At 48.5% G+C, this 26,143-nt stretch overlaps 2 protein-coding genes across 2 annotated transcripts; one reads left to right on the forward strand and one right to left on the reverse strand.

The window, feature by feature from the left end:
* Positions 1 to 1,681: 1,681 nt before the first annotated feature.
* On the reverse strand, positions 1,682 to 13,813 carry CRYBB1 (crystallin beta B1). The gene is made up of 6 exons (XM_063087742.1): positions 13,631 to 13,813; positions 12,064 to 12,070; positions 11,383 to 11,569; positions 7,738 to 7,870; positions 3,823 to 3,965; positions 1,682 to 1,945 (listed from the first exon to the last, which is right to left on the reverse strand). The coding sequence occupies exons 1-6, from the start codon at positions 13,811 to 13,813 to the stop codon at positions 1,762 to 1,764; spliced, it is 837 nt and encodes a 278-aa protein (XP_062943812.1). The 3' UTR covers positions 1,682 to 1,761.
* On the forward strand, positions 11,551 to 25,616 carry CRYBA4 (crystallin beta A4). Its single transcript, XM_063086842.1, has 6 exons — positions 11,551 to 11,587; positions 19,328 to 19,378; positions 20,125 to 20,243; positions 21,942 to 22,083; positions 23,743 to 23,885; positions 25,469 to 25,616. The coding sequence occupies exons 2-6, from the start codon at positions 19,340 to 19,342 to the stop codon at positions 25,614 to 25,616; spliced, it is 591 nt and encodes a 196-aa protein (XP_062942912.1). The 5' UTR covers positions 11,551 to 11,587; positions 19,328 to 19,339.
* The last annotated feature ends 527 nt before the right edge of the window (positions 25,617 to 26,143 follow it).

Here is a 26,143-nt window from a genome sequence, read left to right on the forward strand (position 1 = left end):
AAGCAGTTTGCCCAATTCTTTCCAGCTTTTAACAGTAGAGCATGGTTGACACCTATATCTCCTTATTTCTGCCCAGGAATCCTGGTCCACAGGCAACTCTGTCTTCTAGTCCAAGATGCTGGCCAAGTGGGTGGAGGTGGGGAGAACTAGGGTGGGAATAAGAAAGAAGGTGAGTACATCAGAGATAAGACCTGAGGAAGGCTATGTGAGGTGGTGTCTCAACTTTGAAGCTCAGGAAAACCACAGAGTGGGATGTCACAAGGCCCCACCTTTCTTGCCAACTTCATCTGCTGTTACACTCAGCAACCCCTTCCCGTCCCCCACTTCTGCCCACACAACCACCAAGCTACTGTTCCCACCTCAGTAAGCTTCACTTGAGCCCACCACAACAACTCTCTCAACCTCTCTGCCTTTGCTTATAGTGCTCCAGGGCTGCCAAGGATAGCTGTGCAAGTTGGGCCCAGCACAAAGGTGCCACATTCACATCATGGGCATCACAGATGTATACCAGTAATTTCTGGCAGATGGCAGTAAAATGTCTTGAGGAAGAGGCATCTTTATGTTATTTGTACAAAGGTGCCATATGGGGTAGTAGGAACTCTGCTCTTTTCTTTGCCTGGAATATCATATCCCCCATTCACCGTCAAGGAAACTTGTGCTCCATCCTTTTTGCTTTTTGTTTTTTGCTTTCTGGCAGCTGGTCAGAACCCTTGACCTTGGTGTTATCAGCACCACACTCTAACCAGCTGTGCTAACTAGCCAGCCCAGTGACCCATCCTTTGAGTGTCCCTTCAAATACTCCCTCCTCCAGGAAGATATTGAAAGCAACACAGCCCTCCTGCCACACTTCCTGCACAGATTAATGGCTAATAACATCAATCAGGGTTAACTGTTGATATGGGAGTCAATAGTGCCTGACAGAGATTTCCAAGAGAGATGATTCTAGGTGGAATCTGGACCCAGGATTATATAATACTAATCAGAAACAAGAAAATAATGCTCTTTTCAATCTTCATTGATTAGATTGAGGGAAAAAAATCTCACTTTCAGGCAAGCATGTTTTTTGTACTTTTCTCTGACACCTGCTAATCACCCATTTTGTTAAAGAGGGAAAAGACTGCAGGCTGAGAGCCTTTGGCAGACATTGATGTCTGCTGGGAATTTGATACTTGGCCTTCTTTAAATTGTATTTGATTTATTTATGATTGCCTTCTATCTATGGTATATGATGCTTCCCATAGCGTCATAAAGTTTTATTCACAAATCAATACGTTTAAGCACAAAATAGTAAGTCTATTTAAATAAAAAAATTAAGTAAATAATATAGTACAGATGGAGCAAAAAAAATCATGAGTGGTGCATGAAAGCCTAGAGTTTGAAAACAGATTTATTGAAGAGCGCAGGCTCTGAAGCCAGACTACCTGAGTTCAAATCCAGACTTGCTGGCTGTGTGACCTTAGGCAAGTCAATTCCCCTCTCTGAGACTCAATTTTTTCATGCATTAAATGAGAATAATTATAACACCAGTCCCCTAGGGTAGTCTGAAAGACATACTAAGATCATGTGTATAAAAAACTTTGCGGTGTTTGCTGCTTTTGTTATTATTATAATTATTAAAAATAATGATGGAGGACCTGAGGCACACATCTGTTCACAGACCCAGGAGACCTTTTGGCTTTAGGAACTTTTATTTGCATGGGAAAGATGGGGAAACTGAGGCTGAGGATGGGGTGCGGCAAGGGTGTGCAATGGAGCGTCGACTCACTTGGGGACTTCAGTGGCCAGGACAGGGAAGCAGCCCTCGCGGTGCCACTGCCTGTCACGCAGGCGGCGCACGGACTGCATCTGTGGCTGGAAGGACCCCCACTCATTCCAGTGCCGGAAGTCGCCAGGCTCCAGGAGGTACTGGTACCCGCGGTAGCCAGGATACTGATAGCCGACCCAGCTGGGAGGAAAGCAAGAAGGACAGAATGGAGATGGCAGCCTCACTGCCTGGCACCTGTCCCCTGCTTGGACCAGCCTGTTCTCCACCTACCCATTCCGGGCTGCTCTCTCACCTCTGGGGGCTCAGGCTTGGATCACATGGGGCCCCTCTGTCCTGGCTTTGCCCCTTCCTGCTGTGTGCCCTTGGGCAAGGACTTCCCCTCTCTGACAGGCCTCAGTTTCCTGTTCTAGAAAGTGGGTATGGTCACAGTGCCTGTTTTATTATGGGTGTTTGGGGGGTTAAGTGGGAAAATGCACTTCGAGTGTTTGCTAAGCATATTGCCTGCATACGATAGGGACATTAATACTCATCCCACTGAATGTGATGACCACTGCGAGGATGGGGTTCAGCAACTGGTTAGCAAAGAGTAAATAAGAGGGAGGAGGCTTATTTCAAACAATGGGGTGCCTTTGTACGTAAGTGAATTTGTGTGCAGTGGTTGGGAACACATGCTCTGGTATCAAACATATCTGGCTTCAAATCTTAGTTTTGCCATTTACAAGCCATGAAAATTTAGGTAGATGAGTTATCAGAACTCAGTTTACTGTCTGTGAAATGGGGATGATCATGCACCTACCTCATTGGTTTCTTATAAAGATTCAATAACTGTTCATTTAAATTGGTTAGTACAGTGCTTGGTATATAGCAAGCATTCAATAAAAGTTATTACTATCAATAATTCATTTCTAACTTCTGTCATTGTCTCTGCTGGGACGGTCTTTCCAGGCTTCTCCCAGACTCCCTGCCCACCTTTCAAAGTCTGTTTTAAGCTCCAGCCTCTTCAGACAAGCCTCTGATCTGCCTTCCACCCAACACACATAACCAGGTCCCAGAAACCTTCCTTCCTCCTATGACCTCCAGCAGCACCGATGCCCTGTGTGGACCATCTCTTACCTAGTATCATTGAACAGTATTGTGAGATAGTATCTCACAGGTATTTTTGGGTCTCCCCTGCTAGGCTGAGTAAGCTCCTTGGAGGCGGGAACTGGGAATTATTCATTTCTGCCTCCCCAGTGTGCCTAGCACAGTGCCGGGCTCATAGACAAGGCTTAGTAAATTTGGGGTGATTTGAATGGCATGGATACAGGCTTCAGGGAAGAAGGAAGAGTCAAGAAAAAGGCCAGGGCCCTGATGGTGTTAAATAAGCTCCAACAGTCTGGGGGTAGAGAGACAGAAGGCTTACATTTGTCTAGAGGAGACCAGGGGTGCCCAGCAAAGTGACCTCCTCTGGGCATTCAGCCCTTCTCTGTGTTCTCATGGGGATCTGTTTTAAAAGCTTCAAATCCTGAGAGTTCAGAGCAGAAAGTGCCTCTTTAGAGGAGGGGATCTGGTGTGCCCATTGTATAGCTGGCAACACTGAGACACAGAGAGGAGTATGGGTTCACCCAAGTCCCTCAACATGACAGTAGCAGAGGCAAGGCCTTCTCATATACAGATTCATCTCTCAGAAGTCATTCTACTCATTTCCTCAGAGGCTCTGGATTTCCCTGAACATTCTGTTTCACTAGACACATCCAGAGTCATCCATCCACATTAGCTCTGACCCCCTGACTTGATTATTCCTTCGACCACAGCTTGGGTTTAGCAGCTCCTGTTCTCTCCATCTTCCAGCGTTTTAGAACCCATTGCCAGATTTATTTATAACTGATGTGGAACCCGTCAAACTATGACTCTGTACCCCAGAGGAATGAAGCTCTATTGGCGAATCCCAGGTACCAGCACTAGGAAGGGCTGTGGCCTTTCCTAGGAATCTTCTGTTCTGTCCCATTAGGAGGGCAGCCTCCGGGTCTGTCTGTGCTTGAAGCAGGGGACAAGGACCCGGCAGGAGGGATGCTTACGTTCCACTGGAGACCTTCACGCTGCCCACGCGGTCACAGAAGCCATGGGCCCAGAGACTGGGCACGTCATCCTCCTGGATCTCCATGGTGTTGCCCTTGAAGTTGGCACCTTCAAATAGGCAGATCTTGTGCTCCTGGGAGTCCTGAGGAAGGAGAGGCTGGGTCAGGTGTGCGGTGTATGAATGGGACAAAGAGAACTAACTTAGTGGAGAGAGAGCTGAGTCTGCTCAGGCAACTGTGGGACTGCTGCTGTCTGGCCAGGAAGGACCCTCCTAGTCTGTGAAAAGTGGATGACAGCCCCCATGTCATAGAGCTGTCTTGAGGATGAAATGAATTAATCCATGTAGAGTACCGAGCATGATGTCTGGCATACACCAAGTGCTCAAAAAATGTATTTATTATTTTTATTATTATGGTCAGGGACACAGAGGCTCAGAGAGGTCAAGGTTCTAGATCAACATCACACAGCCAGTGAGAGGCACAAACTTTGAAGAAACATTGCATTTGGTCTCTCTGTGCCATCAGAAGTTTAAACCACTGCCCTTTTGGATACGTTTCTTACAAACTGCGTAAAAGTTACAAACTGACTCTGGGGCACCATGGGGCACTGGAGAGGAACACAGATCTGGGTTCAAATACTTCCTTTGATATTTATGTGCTGGTAACCTTGGCATCTACCTTGCCCCTCTGAGCCTCAGTTTGTTCATCTACAGAATGGGGTTACTATTACCTCACAGGATTGTGAGTAACAACCACTCAACCCATGGTTGACTGTCAACTATGTAACAGGCCCACCCTCGCATCTGGGCACATGATTCAACTCTGGCTTGCATCAATTTTTAATGCTTTCATGACTATATGTCTTGTTTTTTAAGTTGGCCTGTTATTTCTGAAGATAAGAATCATCCATCTTTTTAGAAGTTATCATGAGATATTACAAGCCCAAGGGAATGAAGTGCCACGGAGATGAACAGGAAATCATAGCAGAGTGATGCCAACCTTGGTCTCTGTCCCACGGACCTGGATGCAAATCCCAGCCCCATTATTTCCCAGCCGTGTGGCCCTAAGCGGTCATTTTCCACTTCTGAACCTCAGTTTCCTTGTCTTTAAAATGAATGTTACGATAGCCTCTACCTCATAGGACTGTTGCAGGTATTACACGAAGGGCAGGTAAATCCCCCAGCACGTAGTAGGTATTCAATAAATGGGCGCTATGATTATCTACTATTATTCACCACCAGGAGGAAGAAGGGCTGAGGATGTAAGTGCAGCCTCTATGGAAGACTACAATAGAAGATTGTAGATGAGGAAAGGGCCAGTCAATTCCTCCAGAGGGACAGAAAGTGGATCAGAGCAGGCTTCATGGAAGAGGTGACACTTGAGAGGGGCCTTGAAGGTTGAGTAGGAGTGTGCAAGGCTGAGAAGGGATGGAGGGTGAGGAGAGGCACCAAGGCAGAGGAGAAGGCACTGGGAAAGGCTGGGAGGTTGGAATGTGCAGGGTGGGTGCATTGAAAAGCAAATATCTGTGTGGTCAGGGTGCAAGAGGGCACATACATGGTTCAAGACAGGGATGGGAGCACAGGGAATCCTTTAAGCTATGGAATGACAAATGCTCTGAGTGGAATTACCAGCTCATGGTAAGTGCTTAATTAGTAGTAACAACTATTACTTAATTACTTTTAAAGCTTTGAAGGCCTTGAGAAAGTTAAGCCAGTCCATGGCTCCCCATCGCTGGTGGAGTCAAGACCAAACTCTTTGCCGTGGCCTGTGAGGTCCTGCAGGACTTGGCCTCTGCTGATGGCCCCTCTCCCGTCTTATGTCTCTTTCCCATCCACTCCCTCTACTGCAGCCACACTGGCTTATTTTGATTTCCTTGGTCACACCAGTTTATCCTTGCTTCAGGAATTTTGCATACACTGTTCCCTGGAGGGCTTTTCCACCTACTCTTCCCATGGCTTATTCAGTTCCCAACCCTTGGGAGCTGGTTCCCCCAACCACCCCCGACCACTCCCACCTCCAACATCAGAGCCCTCTTCCACTCTCCTAGCGAGACTGCACAACACCTGTGCAGCACATATCACAGTGTGTGATTATAGACTGATTTCCATGATTAGGTTTTCAATAGCTGCCTCCTTGGGTACAGCATAAGTCCCACGAGGGCAATGTCTGTCCAATGCACAGTTGTACACCCAGAGCCTAGAACAGAGCCTGGTAGAAACAGACAAACCTATAGTGGTCGAATGCCTGAGTTTAAGTAGAGATGGTCAGGTTCTTATTTTGGAAAGATCCTCCTAACTTCCCAGGAGAGGGGTTGAAAAGAAGTCAGGGAACCCAGTGTTGGTAGCCTGGACCAGGATAGTGGCAGGGAATAGAAAGGAGGGATTAGACCATTGAATCTCAGCCCTGGCTGCACAGAGAGACTACCTAGGGGGCATGGAAAAAGATATCGTTGGCTGGGTCACAGCCCCAGAGATTCAGAATGAATTGGTCTGGGATGGTGTCTGGGCATTGGGATTTTTTAAAAAATTTTTTGGCAACTGGCCAGTACAAGTATCTGAACCCTTGACCTTGGTATTATAACATCATGCTCTAACCATCTGAGCTAACCAGACAGCCCCCAAAATTTCGAATAATATATTTTATTTAAACAAATACAACCAAAGTATGCTAATTTCAGTATATAACCAATATAAAAATATTAACAGGATATTTTACATTCTTTTTTTTTTTTTTTTTTAAAGATGACCGGTAAGGGGATCTCAACCCTTGGCTTGGTGTTGTCAGCACCACGCTCAGCCAGTGAGCAAACCGGCCATCCCTATACAGGATCCGAACCCGTGGCCTTGGTGTTATCAGCACCGCACTCTACCGAGTGAGCCACGGGCCGGCCCTATTTTACATTCTTTTTAAAAAATTTTTTTTTACTGTGTATTCAAAACCTGGTGTGTTTTTTACACTTTTAGCACATCTCCCTTCAGATTAGCCATAACTCAAGTGTTCAATAGACACATATAGCTACTGCCTTGAAGGCACCGAGGCAGAGAGCAGCCAACTTTTAGAAGCTACCAGAAATGCCCTGGCTGGTCACTCTTCCACACAAGCTTCCTTGACATAGATTGCCACATAAGGACCATTCAATGATTGAGAGATAAATCTATGAATTCTTACAAAGAGCCCATTATGAAGGCTGAAAATTCAGCCTCGAATTCTGAGAAAAAACACTGTGAATGATCTGGCTTAAAATAAATTTGGTGATGCCAAAACAGTTGGTGTTGGCATCTGATAGCCTCAAATGGACATTCATGAATATTCCCATGATGAAGACAAAAGTTGGCTACCATCAGAGACTAACATTGGTGAGTGAGATGTGGCTGGTTCATAACTCATAATGAAGATAATTCTGGAAATACTGTGAACCACTTAAGGATATATTCACCTATCTTGGCCTTGAATCTTCTTTAAGCTTACTCAGTTAAATATTATCATAGACTAACTCAGCACGTTGTCTTATTATCAAGAAGTTCAAGCTGCCTTTCCACAATATCCCTCGTTTTAGTCCTTGTGTGATCTTCAGCCTGCATGTTTGGTGTTTTGGATGGGCATTAGGATTTTGAAAGCTTCCCAAGAGACGCTAATGTGCAGCCAGGGATTAGAAACGTTCTACAAAGAGAATCAAGGAAAATGCAGAAATTTCTAGCTCTAACAACTGGAAGGTTTTGTGTTTATCATTTGCCCAGGGGTCCCAGCACGGGGCTGGGTACATAGCGAGTGTGTCTGGGACGCCTGATGAATTGATGAGCATGAGAATGGCTGTCACACCTCCCTGTCCACCATCCCCTCCTTGTCTCCCTTGCTCAGTCAGACTGGTTCCTGCCCTGCTCCACTGACTCCCCAGCCCCAGCCTGGGCCACTCACCATCTTGACAGGCCGGAAGGACATGAGCCGGTCACTGCGGTAGCTGCTCGACCACGTGTCCCAGCGCGGGTACTCTCCCTTCTCCAGGACGAACATTTCCCCGCGGAAGTTGGACTGCTCAAAGGCGACCCAGCTGGACATGAGAAAGACCATGAGGTTAGGGAGAGCCAGGAGGGTCAAAGGCAGACAGGAGAGAAATTGTTAGCCGAAGACCCCCCTCTCCACTTGCAAAGCAGCCTGAGACCAGTAGGAAAGTCCAAAGGGGGCCTAACATGTCTGGATTTGATTCTAGGCTATACTACTTACTGGCTGTGTGACTATGGGCAAGTGTCTTCACCTCTCTGAGCCTTGGTTTCCTCATCTACACTAATACACTATTTTCCTGGAGTTGGTGAAGGATTAAATGAAATAATGCATGAAATTATCTGAGAAAACTATTTCCCCAGATGTAGGATTCACACATGATTTAACTGCATACTATAAGGACCTGGAGTCAAATAACACATAAAGAAACATTTTCTTTTAAGTCTGATGAGAGCTAGGAAAAAGTCTCTGTTTGATGCTAATTTGTCCTTAACCCTTTCTAATCTCTCTTTTTGTAACAAAGGAAAAACAAGACACCAGCCCAGAGCTTTGGGCAGGCAATGGTATAATAGTACCATTTTTGTGTTCATTATATTAATTTTTTATGGATACCTTTTATTTGTAGCAGTGGCACTAGCTTTCCATTTACAAAAATGATGTAAAGATTCTTTTAAAATATATTTATTTGTGATTGATTAGAAGGATCATTTTAAATGAAATATATTAAATAAATAATAGTCTCCTAGGTACAGAGGTAAGGTAAAAACTGACACAGGGGCTTGAATCTAATGTAGGGTAAAGACTGGCCCAGCATACAGGAGACACACAGTAGCTGGTATGGGGGTAGTGAAAGGAAATGATGGTGACAATCTACCTCTCGGACACCTATGAGAATTAAATATGATAGAGTATATGAAGGTGTTCAGTTTTTTACAAGGACTAATTAAAATTTAAAGTCAAATGAGGACTTTTCCTATCTTTCCAAGTATAGCTTGATTAAGGATAGGGAGTGAGCTTGTGTCAGAGAGACCAGGGATTGGGGGGAAATAGGATGACCCCCAGTCCTCAGAAGGCTGAGACCAAGGCCCCTTGACCTTTGCTCTATATGTGTTCTGGAGTTCTCAGGGAACAAAAGAGGGCTGAGAGGACACTGACACTAGCATCATCTCTCTGGGAGTTGCCAAAACCTTCCTCTCCCTATAAGGAGATGGGGTAATGAGCTACCACCATGGACTGAGACAGAATGTGTCCCAGGAGCCACAGGGATGAGCCACCCACACTGAAGTGACAGAACTGAAGATGTAGACTCATCCTCCCCGAATAGAATTTAATCTGCCTCAGCCCTGTCTTATCTGGAATGAAGGGAAAAGGATACGTGGATGAAGGGATGGATGGATGGATGGATGGATGGGTGGTGGAAAATGGATGAATGGAGGGGGAGGGGCAAGTAGATAGATGAATAAACATATGGAGAATGGATGGATGGATGGATTGATCTACAGATAGATGGATAGATGGACGGGTAAGTAGATGGATAATGAATAGATGGATGGATACATAGATGGGAAGGGAGCCTTATCACAGTGGAGTTAAGAACATAAACTCTGGAAACAGACAGACCTGAGTTCTAATCCCAGTTCACTGTTTATTTGCTGTGTGACTTTGGGCAGTCACTTAAGCATGCTAAGCTTTGGTAAAGAGAGGCACTGATTGCATCTACCTTCTCATGAGGTTATGCATGGAACCTAAAAGAGGGAATGCATGGAACAGATCCAGCACAGAATAAGCACAATAAATAAAAATGTTTATGATTAAAGAGGGAGAGAAGCTACTGGAGGTCTGGGCTTATAGAAAGACAGACACTAATGTGGTCCTGCCATCCTGCCCACCCTCCCCCAAAACCTCTCCTGTCTTCTTCAGGAGGACCAGTGAAGATCTGTCATATGAGTGAGAAATTTAAAATATTTATGTCAATGCCAGGAGAGAGGTAGATTGGGAATTTTAATTTACAGATATGGAAACTGAGGCTTATAGGGGTTAAGTCACCGGCTGGCACACGATGGTGTCAGGTGTCAGGCTGAAGTCTCTCAGGTTTCAGACAGGCACACCTCCCCACCGCTGTGCTGAGGGCACGCCTCTACTCCCTTCCCCTGCCTACCTCATCCTCCTCATCCTTTCTCCGCACCTGTTTATCTCACTGCCCAGCCAGCTCTGACCCAGATCCAGGCCCCTGGATTTCTTTCCCCATCAGGCACAGACCAAGAGTACACACTAGAAATCAGCTGCATCTTTGTTTGAGGAGAAATACTCTGGGTTTGAGTCACTGGCACCAAAAAAAGCCTGAAAACCCAAGCTGGCCACATCCGGCAGTTTCTGTTCCCAGCTAGCTCTGGGGCTGAGGGTGGGGCTGAGGTTGTGTTGACAACACCGGGGGCGGGGTGGGTGCAGGAGGTAGACATGGCCCCCAGAGCCTACTCTGGACCAGGATGACTTGGCTGAACTCACAGGGCCATGAGGAGGATAAACAGTCATCATAGTCACCTGCCATGTTTGGGTGGCCATGAAGTGCCAGGTCTCAGAATAATCCCGGGAGGGGTGGTGGGGACTGTCACTGTCCCCATTTTAGAAATGAGAAAACAGGTTTGGAAACGAAATAAGGCAAATGGGGGAGTCAGGGCTTGACCTCAAAGTCCATCTCTGCTCTTTGTACTGCAAAGAGCCCCACGATGTTCAGAATACAGGCTGACCATACCCTTTGGGGGCTTTCTGAGGGGGGAGGTGAGAGCAAAGAGGCCACGTGGGTCTTGTCCTAGGGCTGGCCCAGCACCTTGACCTCAGCACACAGAAGCTGGAGCTGAGGCAGCACCTCTATCCAAGGGATGATTTTTGCTGCTTTCTTGGGGGTCACTAAGGCCCAGAAAAGCCCAGAGAGCTAGAAACAGGCAGTGAGGTATGGTGATTGAGAGCACTGGGAATAAAATCAACCAGCCTGAGTCAAATCTCAGCTCTGCCACTTACCACTAGGTGACCTTGGCCAAAAACCTTAACCCCTCTGAGCCTCGCTGTCCCCATCTGTCAAATGGGGATAAGAACAGCCCCTCTCTCATACACTGTGGTGCAGTCATCTAGGTAAAGCCCTCAGTCTGTGCCTGGCACTTAGTGGGTGCTCTACAGATGCTTACTCTTACTCCAGGGGTTGTTTGATGCCCAGGAGAGGGGATAGAGTGGACACTTGGCTCTTTGGCCTCCTCCTGCCCTTAGTGACAGGCTAGGGTTCCTTATATAGTAGAAGCAGTGTTTTTCTGGAGCCCAGAACCATGACTGTCAGTGTGACCTTATACTAATCAGATCACGTCTGTGAGCCTCAGTTTCCTCATCTGTAAAACAGGAAGGAGAATAATTCCTCCCTCTCAGGTTCGAAATGAGGATTGGAAGTAATATATGTGGCACTAGTATGGTTGCAGGCACGGAGCAGGTGCTCTGTAAATGGCAGCTACTATTAATGTGCTATTATTATTTTACTACAGCAGAGGGAGTTGCCCTCCCCCGCCCAACACTCACGGCCCCGAGGTGACAATGAGGCTGCGCACTCGGTCAAAGCCACGGTCTCCCAGGTTCGGGCACTCCCCCGAGAATTCCATCCGACGGCCCTGGAAGTTTTCCTGCTCGAAGACCACCAGCTGCAGGAGAGAAGTCCCCACGCCGAGGAGGAGAGTGAGTAGAGAGGAGTACCTCCAAACTGGAAAGGCTCTCAGTCAAAAATACAGTAAGTAAAGTCCCTATATAAATCAAAACAGGCCAAACATGGGTCACGTGAGAATGTGTCATGAGCCACAGTTTGTGAAATGATCCCATCTTCCCATTTCCCCACTTGTGAACTTAAGGTCTGTGTCATCATTAGGAACTGCTGAATCTCCCTTCCACGACTTTCTCTGTGCTGATCCTCCTGCCTGAAATGCCTTCTGCACCACACACCCCCATCTTGGAGCTCCCACCGCCTAACTCATGTTCCCTAACTCATGTTCAAGGCTAGATGTCATGGACTGTTTTCTGTTCTAGGCTCAGTTGTCACCTTCTCCAGGAAGCCTTTCCTGATTGCGCTCCCACCCCCGCCCCATGCAGGCTTGGTTTGTGTCCCACACTGCTCACCCCATTAGCAGCACAAGTAACAACACTACACAGTCAGTGCTTCTTTGCATTGGGTGTTTCTCTCTCTGTGTGTGCACCTCTCTCCCTTCTTACCCAAGCCCTACAAAGACCAAGGGTTCCTCCAGGGCAGGGCCTAGGCCTGATCCATTTCTGTATCTCCAGCCCTAGCCCAGCACCAGCCACAGGGCTGATTCTTAGGGAACACTGGCCCGTCTATCCTTCACATCACAGGGGTGCACTTGAGCTAAGCTTCTGTCCTCACCAAGCCTCTCATTTTGGTTCTTTACCCACTTGCTGGCCCAGATTGGGAAAACTTTGCTATTCACTTGAACTGAGGCAATTGTCTGCCTTGTTTGAGCCTTAATTTCCCCAACTGTAAAAGGAGGAGGTTCACATAGCTTTGACCCAGCACTTCCTCTCCTGCTCTTGTCCGCACAAGAGAAACTCCTGCAGTAGGGCCCCAGGAGACAGGGATGAGAACATTCAGGCCAGGCTGTTCTCAACAGCAGAGCTAACAGCCACCCAAGTTGTCCTCAGTAGGATAGTGATGGTCACACTCTGCAGAATCATTCAGCAGCCAAAATGAGTGCCCCACAGTGGTGCACAACAGCATGGATGGATATCAGGGACCTCACAGTAGGTGAAAAGCAAGGAGAAAGACCCAGAGTAATCCCATACAACGTATTTCAATAAGTTAAGCAGAAGTAAAATGAAAATATATACTTATAAAGGAATAATGCATAAAACAGTATAAAAAACAAGCAAGCAGATGATGGACGCACAATGACAGTTGCCTGGAGCTGGGGAGGGGGGCAGTGGGCTCATGGGGGGCACCTTAGAGTTAGGAAGAGGATTTTTACCAAGTCCTGGCTTTTATATGGGTGGTGGGTTTGCAGGCACCTGTTGCATTCTTAAAAATTAAATAAAAATTAACTATTAAATAAGTCACTACATAAATAAAAGCCAGTCATGCATGAACCACGTGAAAGCGTGTCATGAACCAAGCCTCGCAAAATGACCCAGCTCTGTGCACCTGACGTTTGAAACCAAACCAAGCCAAGCCAAATTCCAGAGGACTGGACAACTTGCTCTCCAGGACCGCTTTCAGCCTGAATCACTTTGAACAATTTCCAGGAGGGTCTGAGGTCATCCTGCTGCCTTGGTGAACCTCCCAGATAGGTGGTTCCTGTTGCTGAGCCAGACCACTTCCTTTCCTTCTCTTTCTGTTTCTAGCTTTCGATAAACTCTGAGCATGTCTTGTGCAGGTCTGGCATGACTGCAGGTGCCCTGCAGCTGTGAAGCGTTGTGTTTTAGTTGTTGTTATTATTTTACAACCCCAGAACATGTCCCTTCTTTGTAGGTGTGTTGAAAGTCCCATCCATTTTCCTGGGCTCCCAGATTAGCTGGGCCATGTTTGTGTCTGGGAAGGAGAAGGAAAGGGAGAAAAGAGGAGGGAAAGGATGGGAGGTGGAGAAGAAGAAAAGGAGAAAAGAGAAAAAATAGACAAAGGAGAAGAAAGAGCAAGAGGGGAGGAGGTGGAGGGGGAGGGGGAGGGGGAAGTGGAGGCGGGAGGGGGAGGTGGAAGCTGAGAAGGGGCAGGAAGGAAGGGGAGGAGGAGGCAGAGGGGTGAAGCCCAGCCACCCCACCCCCAGGTCCTTACCCGGTAGCTCCCAGGAGGCAGGTCCCCTGCTTTGGCACTGGGTGTGGGCGCAGATGCCGGGGCCAGGGCAGGACCGGGGCCTGAGGCTGGTGCGGTGGGTGAGGTCCCCTTTCCCTTGCCATCAGATGCTGGGTTCACCGCCGTGGTGGCTGAGGCCGTGGCGGCCTTTGCAGCCTGAGACATGGTTCCCACCTGCAAAAACCTGTGAAGAAACCTCTGGCCTAGGTGAATTCGGAGGTCGCACCCTCCAGCTGTCTCCTGCTCTCAGACCCTCTCACCCTGTGTTTCCAGGCTTCTTTGAACTCATTTCCTCTCCTTCTCCTGAAATGTAAGATTGGAAGTTTTTTGTCCCATCCTTGCACCCCAGCCAAGAATGCCCTGTTTGGGGACTACTCATCCTTAATATATCTTTCCTCCAGGCTTTGTCCATGCTATTCCCTCCACCAGCCGCACCCTCCCTTCTACCCTCAATTACACTGCTAGGTCCTTCCTGAGCCCCCTGCCTCTTTCCATACCACTCATCACACTTATTTGCATGTGCAGCTTTGATATTTCTCACTAGGTCAATAACAAGTCACATTTGGAAGAACTTAAGGGATGCAGGCACTGGTGCATGCATTAATGAACTCCTCTGACCCTGACCCTGACCCTGACCCCACCCCACTGAGTAGCTGCTATCATTCTCTCCTCTGAGCAGTCTAAGGCTTGCAGAGGGGAAGTGTCCTGCCCAAGCCCAACTACTAAGTGATGGGGCTCCGATTTCAACTCAAGCAGACCCAGCAACTGGGTTATTAAACGCTCTGCCCTTTACTTGGTTGGATTCATCCACCTCTCCATCCCTAGAGCTGGGGCCCCACAACCAGCACACAGGAAAGGGAATGAAAGCATGTTCCCAGCTCCCCTCCCAGTCTGCTGCCTCTGGCATGCTGTGCGTGTGTGTGTGTTTATGTGTGTGTGGAAACAGAGGTGGAGACTAGGGCATGAAGGAGGACCCCAGGAGACCCCCTGTTTACTGCATGTGGAGGGTTCTGAAAATGAGGACTGTGGCTGTGAGGGCATTGGGTGGAGAGGGCTCTGGTCAGTTACAGTGGTTACTCATGGCTCATGGGGTCATGGACTCCTTTCTTTGAGTGTCTGATGAACACCTTGAACTTGTCCCCAGAAAAATAAAGTCCCCTTTAATTTTGGAGACAATTTCAGGCGATGCAATGACCCCCTGACAGCGCAGGTAAAGACCCTCTGGTCTGGCTGATTCCTGAACATTCTCTGTGAGAAGGAGCTAGGTAGGGCAAGCAGGTCCCACCCCCAACCTCCCCTGAGGAAGACTCTGGGGTGCTCTGTGCACCATGGGCAGGCCAGATGTCTGGGCCACATATATGGCTTTTAGCTTTGCTGCCCGCCTCAAGTCTCTGAAACCTGCCTCCAGGCTGGTGGCTGGACTCATTCCTTCCTGAGGATGCTCTTTCTCTCTCTCCCTCTCCCTCTCTGTCTTCCTCCCTCTGCCTGTCTCTCTATTTCTACCATTAGTTCTCTCCCTCTCTCTCTGCCTGTCCTTCTGTCTCTCTGTCTCTGTTTCTTTCTCCCCCAATTCTCCGCCTGTCTCTTTTTATCTGTTCTTTATTACCACCCCGACATCGTCTCTCTCTCTCTCCTGTTTATTTCTGTCTTCTCTGTTCTCTCTCTGCCCCCTTCTCCCTCTCCCTTTCTTCCTCTCTCTCTATCTCTATTTTGGTTGCCCTGCCTCGCTGACTCTCTCACTTACTGCCCTCTCTGCCTCTCTCTCTCTCTGCCTCTGTTCTGCTGTCCCCTCCCCTTCAGCCCTCAGCAGCATGGTGGGTTCCCTCTTACCTGGGGACTTGCTACTTCCTGCTGGAGGACAGGCAGGCGGGCAGGAGGGCGCTGTGGGTGACTAGGGGCCGACCCCCCATTTTATAGTCTGGCAGACATCAGGCCCTATGGTCTGTGGCACAAAGGGGGAGCTGGCTCAGCAGGCCTGGCAGGGGGTGGGAGACCAGGCAGACCCGCCTGGGCCACTGCAGCACTTTCCATTGTGAGTCCCGCGCACACAGCAGAAAGCCTGGCCATTGGCAGCAGCTCCACCTCCCCACCTGACCCAGCCAGTGATGGGCTGCCAGCACGGGGGCAGGGAAAGGGGGAGCTCTGGGGAGGCAGGAGACCTGGGTTTGAGTCCTGACTCAGCTACTATGTGCTGTGTGGTCTTTGGTAGGTCTCTACCCCTGGGGAGCACAAGTGTCCCTATTGGATGCCACACAGAAAAGGTGACAATGAGCATAGGAGAAATGCTTTATAGAGGCAGATGTGAGTGGGACATCGACAGCTCCATTTAGTGAGCGCTTACTGGGTGCTAAGTGTTTTATCCGTGTGGCCTGGTCACTCTGCAGCCCCGCCTGCCTTATTTCATCACGGTCACTTCACGGGGGACAGAGCTAGGGCACAGGGAGGTCGAGCAGCCTGTATCCCTGCTTCTAGGGAGGCAGAGGGATGGGTGGAGTCTCTCTGTCTCAGGTGGATTGAACATTAATTCCTGGTCTTGTTTTTTTGCCCACATTGGGCACCATTCTTTCCTGACCTGCCCATAGGCCCCCCCCAGCCCCCATTATCTGACCCTAGAGACAGACTGGTGGCGAGGAATATGTCTGCCTGTCTCAGAGCCTCCCTCTCTGGTAAGCCCCTAGCCCCACCACAGCTAGCTCACCACCAGCACCAGCACCAGCACTGGGCCTGGCACACACATACATGGTGACTAAATTCCTTGGTTGTTCCAAGGATCAAGACAGAAGTGGGGTGCAGGGAAGACAGGGAAACCAAGGTGAGAAGAGAGGAATAGGGAGACTGATGGGGAGAAGTGGAGAATGACAGAAAAAGAAAGATGATAGAGACAGAGATACAGAGGGGCCGAGTAGGATGATGGTGCAGGAGAGAGAGACAGACAGAGGTCAGGGTAGGACAATAAGGACTCAGAACAACAGAACATGCCAGAAGTCATATGGTCTAACTCTCTCATCTCACAAATGGGGAAACTGAGGCCCAGGTGGGAAAAAGTGACTTCAACAAGATCACACGGTGTGAGCTCACAATGGGGCTGGGGCCAGAGGGATCCTCAGAACCGCTCAGCCAGATCATCTGCAGTCTGACTCCCCAGCCCCAGGCAGGGCGAGTGGCGGGTGTCTGTACAGGTTCCTGTCTCTTCTTTGGGGGTCCAGGCTCCCCATGGAGCCCAGCTCCGCTTTGTGCCTTGCGATCACCCTGGCCTGGGGCTGGCTCTGCCTCTGCCTCTCCACCCACCCGGCACTCTCCACTTCCCAGCCTGGGCTCAGCCTTTCATCCTGCGCCAAGGCCTGGGGGTGGGGTGGGGCAGGAACCACAGGATGGGGCAGCCACTGGAATCAGGGCCAAGATGCCTGTGGTGCGGGCCACCCACAGGTCTGAGCTTCAAGGCCAGGCCGTCTGGGGCAGTTCCGTGCCCCTGTTGGCAATGGGCCATCTGTCAAAGGGTGGGGGCAGAGAAAGGGGATGGCCCACCATGCTGGATGGCTCCACTCTGAGCATTTTCTGGACTCCTCACTATGAGGGTGGAGTCTCTGGGATTAACCCCATTTACAGATGAGAAAACCAAAGCAACTGTCTTTCACCTCTCTGAGCCTTCTTCTCATCTGTAAAATGGAATTGGGACTCACACCTTTTTAATTCCTGAACCCAAGCTCTTAGAAACTGTGCACTGCCCTCTTGCTTTTTATGAATGATTATTTAACGATAATCATTTTTATTATTAGCAATGGTGATGATGAAGATGATGGAGATACATAATGCTTTTAATGTTCCAGGAGCAGCTCCATGTGCAGTTCAGGGATAACTCACATTTATCCTCACAATACCCCTGTCTGTTAGGCTAAACCCAATTTACTTTGCTATACTCATTTTATACACGAGGAAACTAAGGCTCAGAGAGATTAAAAACATGCTCAAAGTTATCCAGCCAGCAAGAGTGGGATGCAAACCCCAGGCTGTCTCGCCATAGACACTGCATTCTTAACCTTTAGTTTTCATAGCAACACTTCATCAAAGTCATTCATTTGATAGAGCTGCATTTAATCCTCCCAGGAGGGAACTGATATTGCCATTTTACAGGCCATGAGCAGGACTCAGATATCCTCCAGGTCACCCAGATGGTAAGAGGCAGGGTTGGATTTCACCTCGAGGGACCTGGTTTCTGGCCATGCTCTTTCCTATGCTGTGAGAGACCCCCTTAGGCCAACTCAGAGGACAGGGTGTGGGGAGAGGATGCACCCAGCGAATTCTGCAAGCCCTGGTATTTGGCAGGCGTGCTACAGTTTGCAAAGCATGTTCACGCCCAGCACCTCCTTTCTTCTGCCCACAGAGCCATCTGGACTCATCCTGGGCTTTGTGGTGCCTGTAGGCTCTGGCCCCACCCACCTCTCCTGCCTTGCTCTCCTTCAGGACTCCTGAGCTCTAGACCAGTTGGGCTACCAGCGTTTTCTTGTACACACACGTTCCACAAGTTCCCACCTCTGCATTTGTGCTTAAAACACCCCTCCTTCCAGCTCAGTCTGCACAAATTCTCACCATCCATCAGAGTCTAGTTTATATACCACCTCCAACAAGTAGCCTACCCTGATTGTTTCGGCTGGAAGGGGGAGGAGGATGGGAGGGGAAAAGGAATAGGCATTAATTGAATGTTTACTCTGTGGCAGGCATGTTACATAACCTCACAACAACCCTGGGATATAATTTGTTTCTGTCCCATTTCATAGGCAGAAACTGAGGGGAAATGACTGGCCCAAGGTCACATAGCTAGAGAGGATGCTTTTTAACTCCTATTCCAGTGCTTATTCTCCTGCTCTAGGCAGGAGCCCTGGGCAGCTGATTAAGGCAGACCTTTTACCTCTCCCCTTCTTCATGGCTGATCCCTGGGGGAGGTGACATGACCCATTCCCTCCCAGCTAAAGCCAGAGCTGCTGACACCTCTGCATTGGGGCTTCAGCCAGGGCTGGCTTTTGTTTCTGCTGTTCACTTGCTGAGTCGGGGCTTTGTCTCCCAGGGGCCCCTCTCCTGTCCCTGCCTATAAGAGCCTGACCTCGACTGGTCCCAGGTCTGACATATTCTCTGGGCCCATCTGGGTAAGTCTCAGGTTTGGAGAAGGGGTGAGATAAGAGTTCTGAGTGACCCTCTTGGCGGGGGGGAGCCCAGGTCCCCATTCCCGGGGATGTCATCCTAACCAAGGACAGGCCCCAAACACCAAGACCAGTACCTGCTACCTTCATTTAAAAACAAAATTATTCTGGTAGTCTTTTTGGATTAGGTACTGTCTTTGGAAGGGCTCTCTTAAGTTAAGCACTTTGGCACTTGCTGGAGTGATGGCTGCATCCACGCACTAGCAGCCACAGTGACTTTCCCATAGCAAAGATAAAAAAATACAAAGCGGGGCTCAGAGGCACTGGGACCCGAATGGGTAAGTTCTCAGATGGTGATAGAATGGAAGATGGCATTGGTCACAGATGGAAAGGATAGGAGAGGGACAGGCCAAAGCCATGCTTTACCCCTAGCCCAGTCACATCTGGACCCCATCTGGATCCTGCCTTGGCCCAAACCTGCTTTCAGCACCAAGGAGGAGAGCAGAGCCAATGTGGAAAACTATGGTATTCTTCTCCTGTGCAGGAAGGGGCCAGCATGGCACTGCAATGCACCAAGTCAGCAGGACACTGGAAGGTAGGAAGTGGCTTGGGGAAGGGGTGTCCATGGAGGGGGTGCAGGTCAAACCCAAGTCCAGAAAATCCACCTCCACTGAATCCTCAGATGAGGGGGTTATGAATGCCCATTTCACAGAGGATGCAAACAAGACACAGAGTAAGGAAGGGACTTGCCCAAGGTCATACACAGGGAGCCTCAATTTGAACTTGGTCTTCTGGTTCCCAAACTTGAACTGTAATACTCTCCAGCAGAGATTGCACAGTCTTTGGGCATGATTTCTTTGACCATCTCTCTGCTTAAAAAGAAAACTTTTGAATTTGTCATCAGCTTCTCTCTCTCTCTCTCCCTTTTTGTTGGCTGGCTGGCACAGGGATTAAACCCTGGACCTTGGTGTTATCAGCGTCATGCTCTAAACATCTGAGCTAACTGGCCAGCCCTAACAATCAGCCTTTAAAAACCTGAAGGATTCACATAAAAGTTCAGATTTAGTGATTGTCTTGAAAAATCAGAAGGTCTGACCCACGTGTCCACTTGTTAGCAGTTGGCGGTGCTGAGGAGCAGACACCCACCCATTTACCTCGGGCCCATTCTCTCCAGTGCCGCACAACCCTCACCTCCCTTAACCTGCCTCTGGCCCCTGGAGGCATCGGAGTTTGCAATCCCTGCTTTCCCTGCCCTGCTCTACCCTAAGTCCTGGGGTCAGCCCCCAGCCCTTCACCCCTGCAGGACTCTCATACAGGTCTCCACCTTTTCTTTCTGTACAGATGGTGGTATGGGACGAGGAGGGCTTCGAGGGCCGGCGGCACGAGTTCACAGCCGAGTGCCCCAGTGTGCTGGAGCTTGGCTTTGAGACCGTGAGATCTTTGAAAGTGCTGAGCGGAGCGTGAGTCCAAGGGCATACTGAGTCGGGGTGGCGTGAAGGACAGAAAGGGACCTAAAGAGGGGTGCTGGGACATTTAGATGTCCTAGGCCCTATCTTCCCAAGCTCGAACTGTGCCATGGTGCCCTCCTGAAGTGCTAAGGAGTGTGCAGGACTGCCCCGTAAGGTGAAGGGTTAGGTACTGCCCAACTATAGGGACATTCACATGACCCTGCTCACTGGATGACACTGCCCCGTAGGAGCAGACCCCTAGAATCTAGTGTTGGGCCTAAAATATCTCTCTTAGGCATAGATTGGAAGCCAACACCACTCACCAAAAATAGAAGGTAACTGTAAAAATAAATATAGTAAAAACATGGTATTAATTTTTAGCTAAATATTGTTGCCTGACCTAGACTCTAAGCACAAGGCCTGATCTCTTTTTGTTTAAAAAGAGAGAGATTAGTGAGATGTAGAGAGATGCTAAGGACATGTTAATAGCACACTGAAACTTTCTACACCGGCCTCATTCAGCAGACCTTTCTGCAGTGATGGAGATATTCTACATCCACGCTGTCTATCTAATTTGGGGCCACTGGCCACGTGTCGCTGTTGAGGATTTCAAATGTGACTAGTGTGACTAAAGAACTGAATTTTAAATTTTATTTTAATTTAAGTTTAAATTTAATTAGCTGCCTGTGGCCAGTGGTTACCATATTAGATAGAAAGTTCTAAAAGTTTGGAAAGTAGATTGAAAGGAGAACAATGTTCTATGTGATTCAGTCACTTAATGCTATGCCTGTGAGTGCCACCGAAGGTCATCTTGGGTGGTTTTTATGCATCTCAATGGTGGTAAACATTCTTTTAGCTTCTGCTTGTGCAGGTGAGGAAATGGGGCTCAGATGGGGACAGTGGCCTGTCTAGGGATATGTAGTAAGGAGACAATGATCCTGGATAGACTCAGACAGTTCATTACCTATATAGGCAACAAGTGCAAGGTCCACATGGTGTCGGCCTCCTGTCCCTTGTCCCAGAGGACAACACCAAAGTAAAAGGGGTCCAATGACCGGCAACAGGACAGGTGGGCACCCTGTAGCTGAGGAGCCACCTGCGTGCCTCAGATACAGCCTGCTGCTATCCTCTGTGGGGGGCCAGGTGGGGAGCCCCATATCTCATGGCAACCAGAGAGGCAGATGAGAAACTGCCTTGTGGAAGCCTCCTCATGAGAGGAAGGTGGACGAGAACCCGTCTTGTGGCATCTCCTCACAAGACTGCCCATCTCCCCATGTCCCAGCAGGATCGCAAGAAATTCCACAAAGGCTTAGGGCAGCCAGTGGTCAAGCCTTGCCTATGGGACCTGTAGGGACACATACATGTAAGGCTGTCAGGACATCTGTGCAGAGCAGTTCCCCTACCTACGGGACTCACAGCAAGTCACTGGGCTGCCAGGGATAGAGCAGGCATCTGTAATCTCGGCACTCTCGATGTTTGGGGCTGGCTCATTCTTTGTGGTGGGGGGTGTCTTGTGCAGTGTAGGATGTTGAGCAGCATTCCCAGCTTCTACTCACTAGATGACAATCGTTGCCCCTCGTATCAACCGAAAATGTCCCTGGGCATTGCCAAATGTCCCCAAGGGCAAATCACCCTTGGATGATAACCACTGGCCTAGAACTCAGGATGGTGGTTCTCTCACCTCCTGCACTCTCTGCCCTCTGTCCGCAGGTGGGTAGGTTTTGAGCATGCTGGCTTCCAAGGGCAGCAGCACGTGCTGGAGCGGGGCGAGTACCCAAGCTGGGACGCCTGGGGCGGCAACACAGCCTACCCCTCCGAGAGGCTCACCTCCTTCCGGCCTGTGGCCTGCGCTGTGAGTCCTACCACTGCCATGTCCCAGGGAGGCCTGAGCCCCTCCAGTGGGCGCTTGGGAATCAAATGTCCAGAGTGCCGATTCTCATGTCACCTCTTCAAGCTGTACATGGACAGTCTCTCCCCTTTCTAAGCCTCAGTTCCTTTTTCTTGAAATGGGGCCCTTGTGGCTATGTTGTGAGGAAGAAGAATGCATAACATCTGGCCAGAGCCCGCCATGGACTCTCTGCCCACAGCAACTCTGTTCCTGATATGAGCCCCTGTGTGCTTTGTGCTCTTCTTTATAAGGCTCAGGGACACCAGCAGAAGCTGGGTTCCAGAGATGACAGAGCTGGGTGGGGAGCAAGGGTTTAATTTCTTGCTCCCAACTCATTATCAGTGCTCCTGATTTTATATTTTGCTGCTGTTTATGGAGTATGGGTGGAGGTGGGCATTATTATCCCCGCTTTACAGATAAAAAAACTGAGGCTCAGAAAGTTGCAGTTTATTTTTTTTTTCTTTAAAAACAACTTTTGTTGATTTAAAATTACACAAGGCAACAAATTTATCATCCAAAATTCAGAAAGAAAAACCTGATATGGCAGAATAAGAAAATAAAAGTCACTCCAACACACATCTGAGAAAGAAGCCTGCTGTCAACAGTGCTGGAGATTTCTGCTGGCCTTGTTTGCTATCCACAGATTATATCTATGTCTATGTCTATATCTACATCTATATTTGTATAATCTATATATCTAAACACATGCTAATTTTGTTATAAAAATGGAATCATAATGAACCTAAAGCTCGGAAATCAGCTTTCTCACTCGGCAAATATGCCACAATCATTCTTCTAGGTGATTAAATCTCATTTACGACATCATTTTTTTTTTTTTTTTTTTGTCGTTTTTTCGTGACCGGCACTCAGCCAGTGAGTGCACTGGTCAGTCCTATATAGGATCCGAATCCGCGGCGGGAGCGTCGCCGCGCTGCCAGCGCGGCACTCTACCAAGTGCGCCACGGGCTCGGCCCACGACATCATTTTTCACAGCACTCTAGTATTCCATTTTATGAATAAGTTTATTTGTTCATTTATTCCACAAATGGCTGAGGCATTGTGCTAATACAGCGACCCATAGTGGGCTGTGACCCATCCGACACAGTCCCTGATTCCATGCAATTTACAACTTCTGATTTCACTTGGTCCTCAAAACAACCCTGAAAAATAGGTGTGGTTAGTTCCATTTAATAGATATAAAAACGGAGGCTCAGAAATGCTGGGTGACATGTCTAAGTTCAGTCAGCTGGTAAGTGGTAGAGTCAAGATTCGAACTCGGATGTCCACACGCTTGTTTTTAACCACAGTGCAATACCCCAGTTTACCACCTGATTGCCTATTGTTGGACATTCAGGTTGATCCCTTTTTTTTTTTTTTTTCTCCTTTTTTTACTGTCATGATGAACGCTCTTACAGCTTCCATGATTATTTTCTTTGTATAAATTTCTGGAAGGGCAAATGGTACACTTGTAAATTTTCTGGTAGCTGTTATCTTATTGCCCTTCCAAAAGGTTTGCAAGGAAGGCTGATTTGGAAGACAGGGCCAGGGGTGTGGGGGCGAGCAGAGGCTCCTGGTTTTCCAACTGGATGCCTGGTGGTCTGACCCTGTTCACTGTGTCCACAGAACCACCGTGACTCCAGGCTGACCATCTTCGAGCAGGAGAACTTCCTGGGCAAGAAAGGAGAGCTGAGCGATGACTATCCTTCCCTCCAGGCCATGGGCTGGGATGGAAATGAAGTGGGCTCCTTTCATGTTCACTCTGGGGCGTAAGTGGATCCAAGGCTCTGCTGGCAGGGTAAAGAGAGATTGTTGGGAAGGGTAGGGACACCTCCAGTGAAAACCGTGTACTGGGTCTTTTATGCTCTGATGTCTATATTCCAGAGGAGAACCCGGAGGCACAGGGAGGTATCGGGCAGAATTTGTGGGATGACAAGTGACAGAAACTCACATCAAACTGGTTTCAGCCCAAATGATATTTGTTGGCCCCTGTAATTAGATTCAGGCACAGCTGGATCCAGGTGCTACAGCAGGGATCTGTCTTTCTCCCTCTCTTGCTCTGCCTGCCTCAGTGTGTCTATATTCTTAGATGAGCTTTTGCCTTGTGAAGGCAAAGATGGCACTTAATTTTTTCATTCCAGCCCCAGGGAAAGAGAGTGTTGCTTTCTGAATGATTCCATGAAAATTTCCAGGAAAGGTGCCCATTGATCCAATTTGGGTCACGTGCTCAATTCTGAACCAATCACCATGCCCACAGGAGTGGAGAGCTATGATTGGCTAGGCCTGGTCATGTGCCCATTGCTAAAGTCAGCCCCATTTTCCCACCTTGACTGGGGTCAGAAGGTGACAGGGTCTATGACCAGAAGAGGGGAGAATGGATGCCCAGCCATAAAGAAATGAATGTGGGTCAAGTAACTCACTCAAAGTCCAGCAGCAGGCAGGTGACTGTATCTAGCTTCAAGCTCAGCATTGGCTGAGACTTCTCACCCTTTCCACTGAGGAGGTGGCAGGTGAGAGCTGAGGTGTGAGATCCTCATTTAGGGAGGACATCAGAGCCACCTTCGGAGGGCCCCCTGGGCTCCTGGTAGGCAAGGGTGAAGGTGGGAATTAGGATCTTTTGTTTTTTGTTTTTGTCTTTAGTTCCTCAGGAACCACCAAGGAATGACATTGTTTCAGAGTAAGATGGACCCCTTGCAGTTCTTGAGTCCGCTTCCCTCTTTTACGGAAAGATAAATGGGTGCTCAGAAAACTAAACACCAATCCTTGTCTTGAACAAGGATCGATAAAATGAAACAATAGCCTTATTCTTGGAAGTGCTACCGAGTAAGGGAAGAGGGGGAAAGAACAAGATTCTCATTCATTCTTTCCTTCATTCATCCATCAAATGTTTATGGAGCTCTCCTCTATGCCAGGCATTGTGTTACGCATTGGAGGTAACAATGAACAAGACACACACATCACTACACCAAGAGCTTACCTGCCAGTGCGAGAGGCTGACATTTCACAAATAATCTGAAAATGGTCGAGTTATACATGAGTGCTACGAAGGTCCAATAAGGGACTGTGGCCTAATTTGGGAAATAGGTCAGGCTGCCCTTATGAAGTGATGATTGATCTGAGGCCTGAAGGACAAATACAATCTGGCCAGGCAAAGAAGGGCTGGAATGGTGTTCCTGGCAGAGGGAACAGCATGGTCATAGGCCTGGTGGTGGGGAACAGCATGGCCCATTCCAGGCACTGGAGGAAGGCTAGGATGGCTGGAATGTGTTTGTACCATGGATCCCTTTGTTGCTGTCTTGATCACTGCACCGGTGTCTCTGTAGGGTAACTGTCTGCCTCTTCCCTTTTCCAGCTGGGTTTGCTCCCAGTTTCCTGGCTACCGAGGTTTTCAGTATGTGCTGGAGTGTGATCATCACTCAGGTGACTACAAGCATTTCCGGGAGTGGGGCTCTCATGCCCAGACCTTCCAGGTGCAGAGCATCCGCAGGATCCAGCAGTGAGCAGGGGCCCAGCACCGAGGAGTGTGTGCGGAATGGAGGGGCGCATGCCTGCATGCATGTCTGGAACGCTCGTACTCTGGAGGCTGTTATGCGCACTCTTATTCCGCCTCCCCTGTAACCGTGTGAACCCAGCAGTCCATGAATAGTCAGCACAAAAAACTCAAAGTAATAAAAAAGAAAAAAAGGTCCAATATTAGCAGTGCTTTTCAATTTTATTAATCTTTTCAAAGAAGCAGTTTTAGCTTTGTTAATTTTATCTGTCATTTGTGTTTTATTTCACTGATTTTTTTCTCTTTAGTATTTCCTTCCTTCTGTTTACTTCAGGTTTACTTCATTCTTGATTTCTCTACCTTTTCAAGGTAGACTCTTAGGTCATTCACATTAGGCCTCTCTTTTGTCCCCAGTATAGTCATTTTAGAGCTATAAATTTTCCTCTGAGTATGGCTTTAGCTGCTTCCCACAAATTTTGATTTGATGTATTTTCATCATCATTCAGTTTGATATTTTCTAGTTTCTCTTAGATTTCT

Source organism: Cynocephalus volans, chromosome 2, assembly GCF_027409185.1.
Source record: "Cynocephalus volans isolate mCynVol1 chromosome 2, mCynVol1.pri, whole genome shotgun sequence".
Classification (NCBI taxonomy): Eukaryota; Metazoa; Chordata; class Mammalia; order Dermoptera; family Cynocephalidae; genus Cynocephalus; species Cynocephalus volans.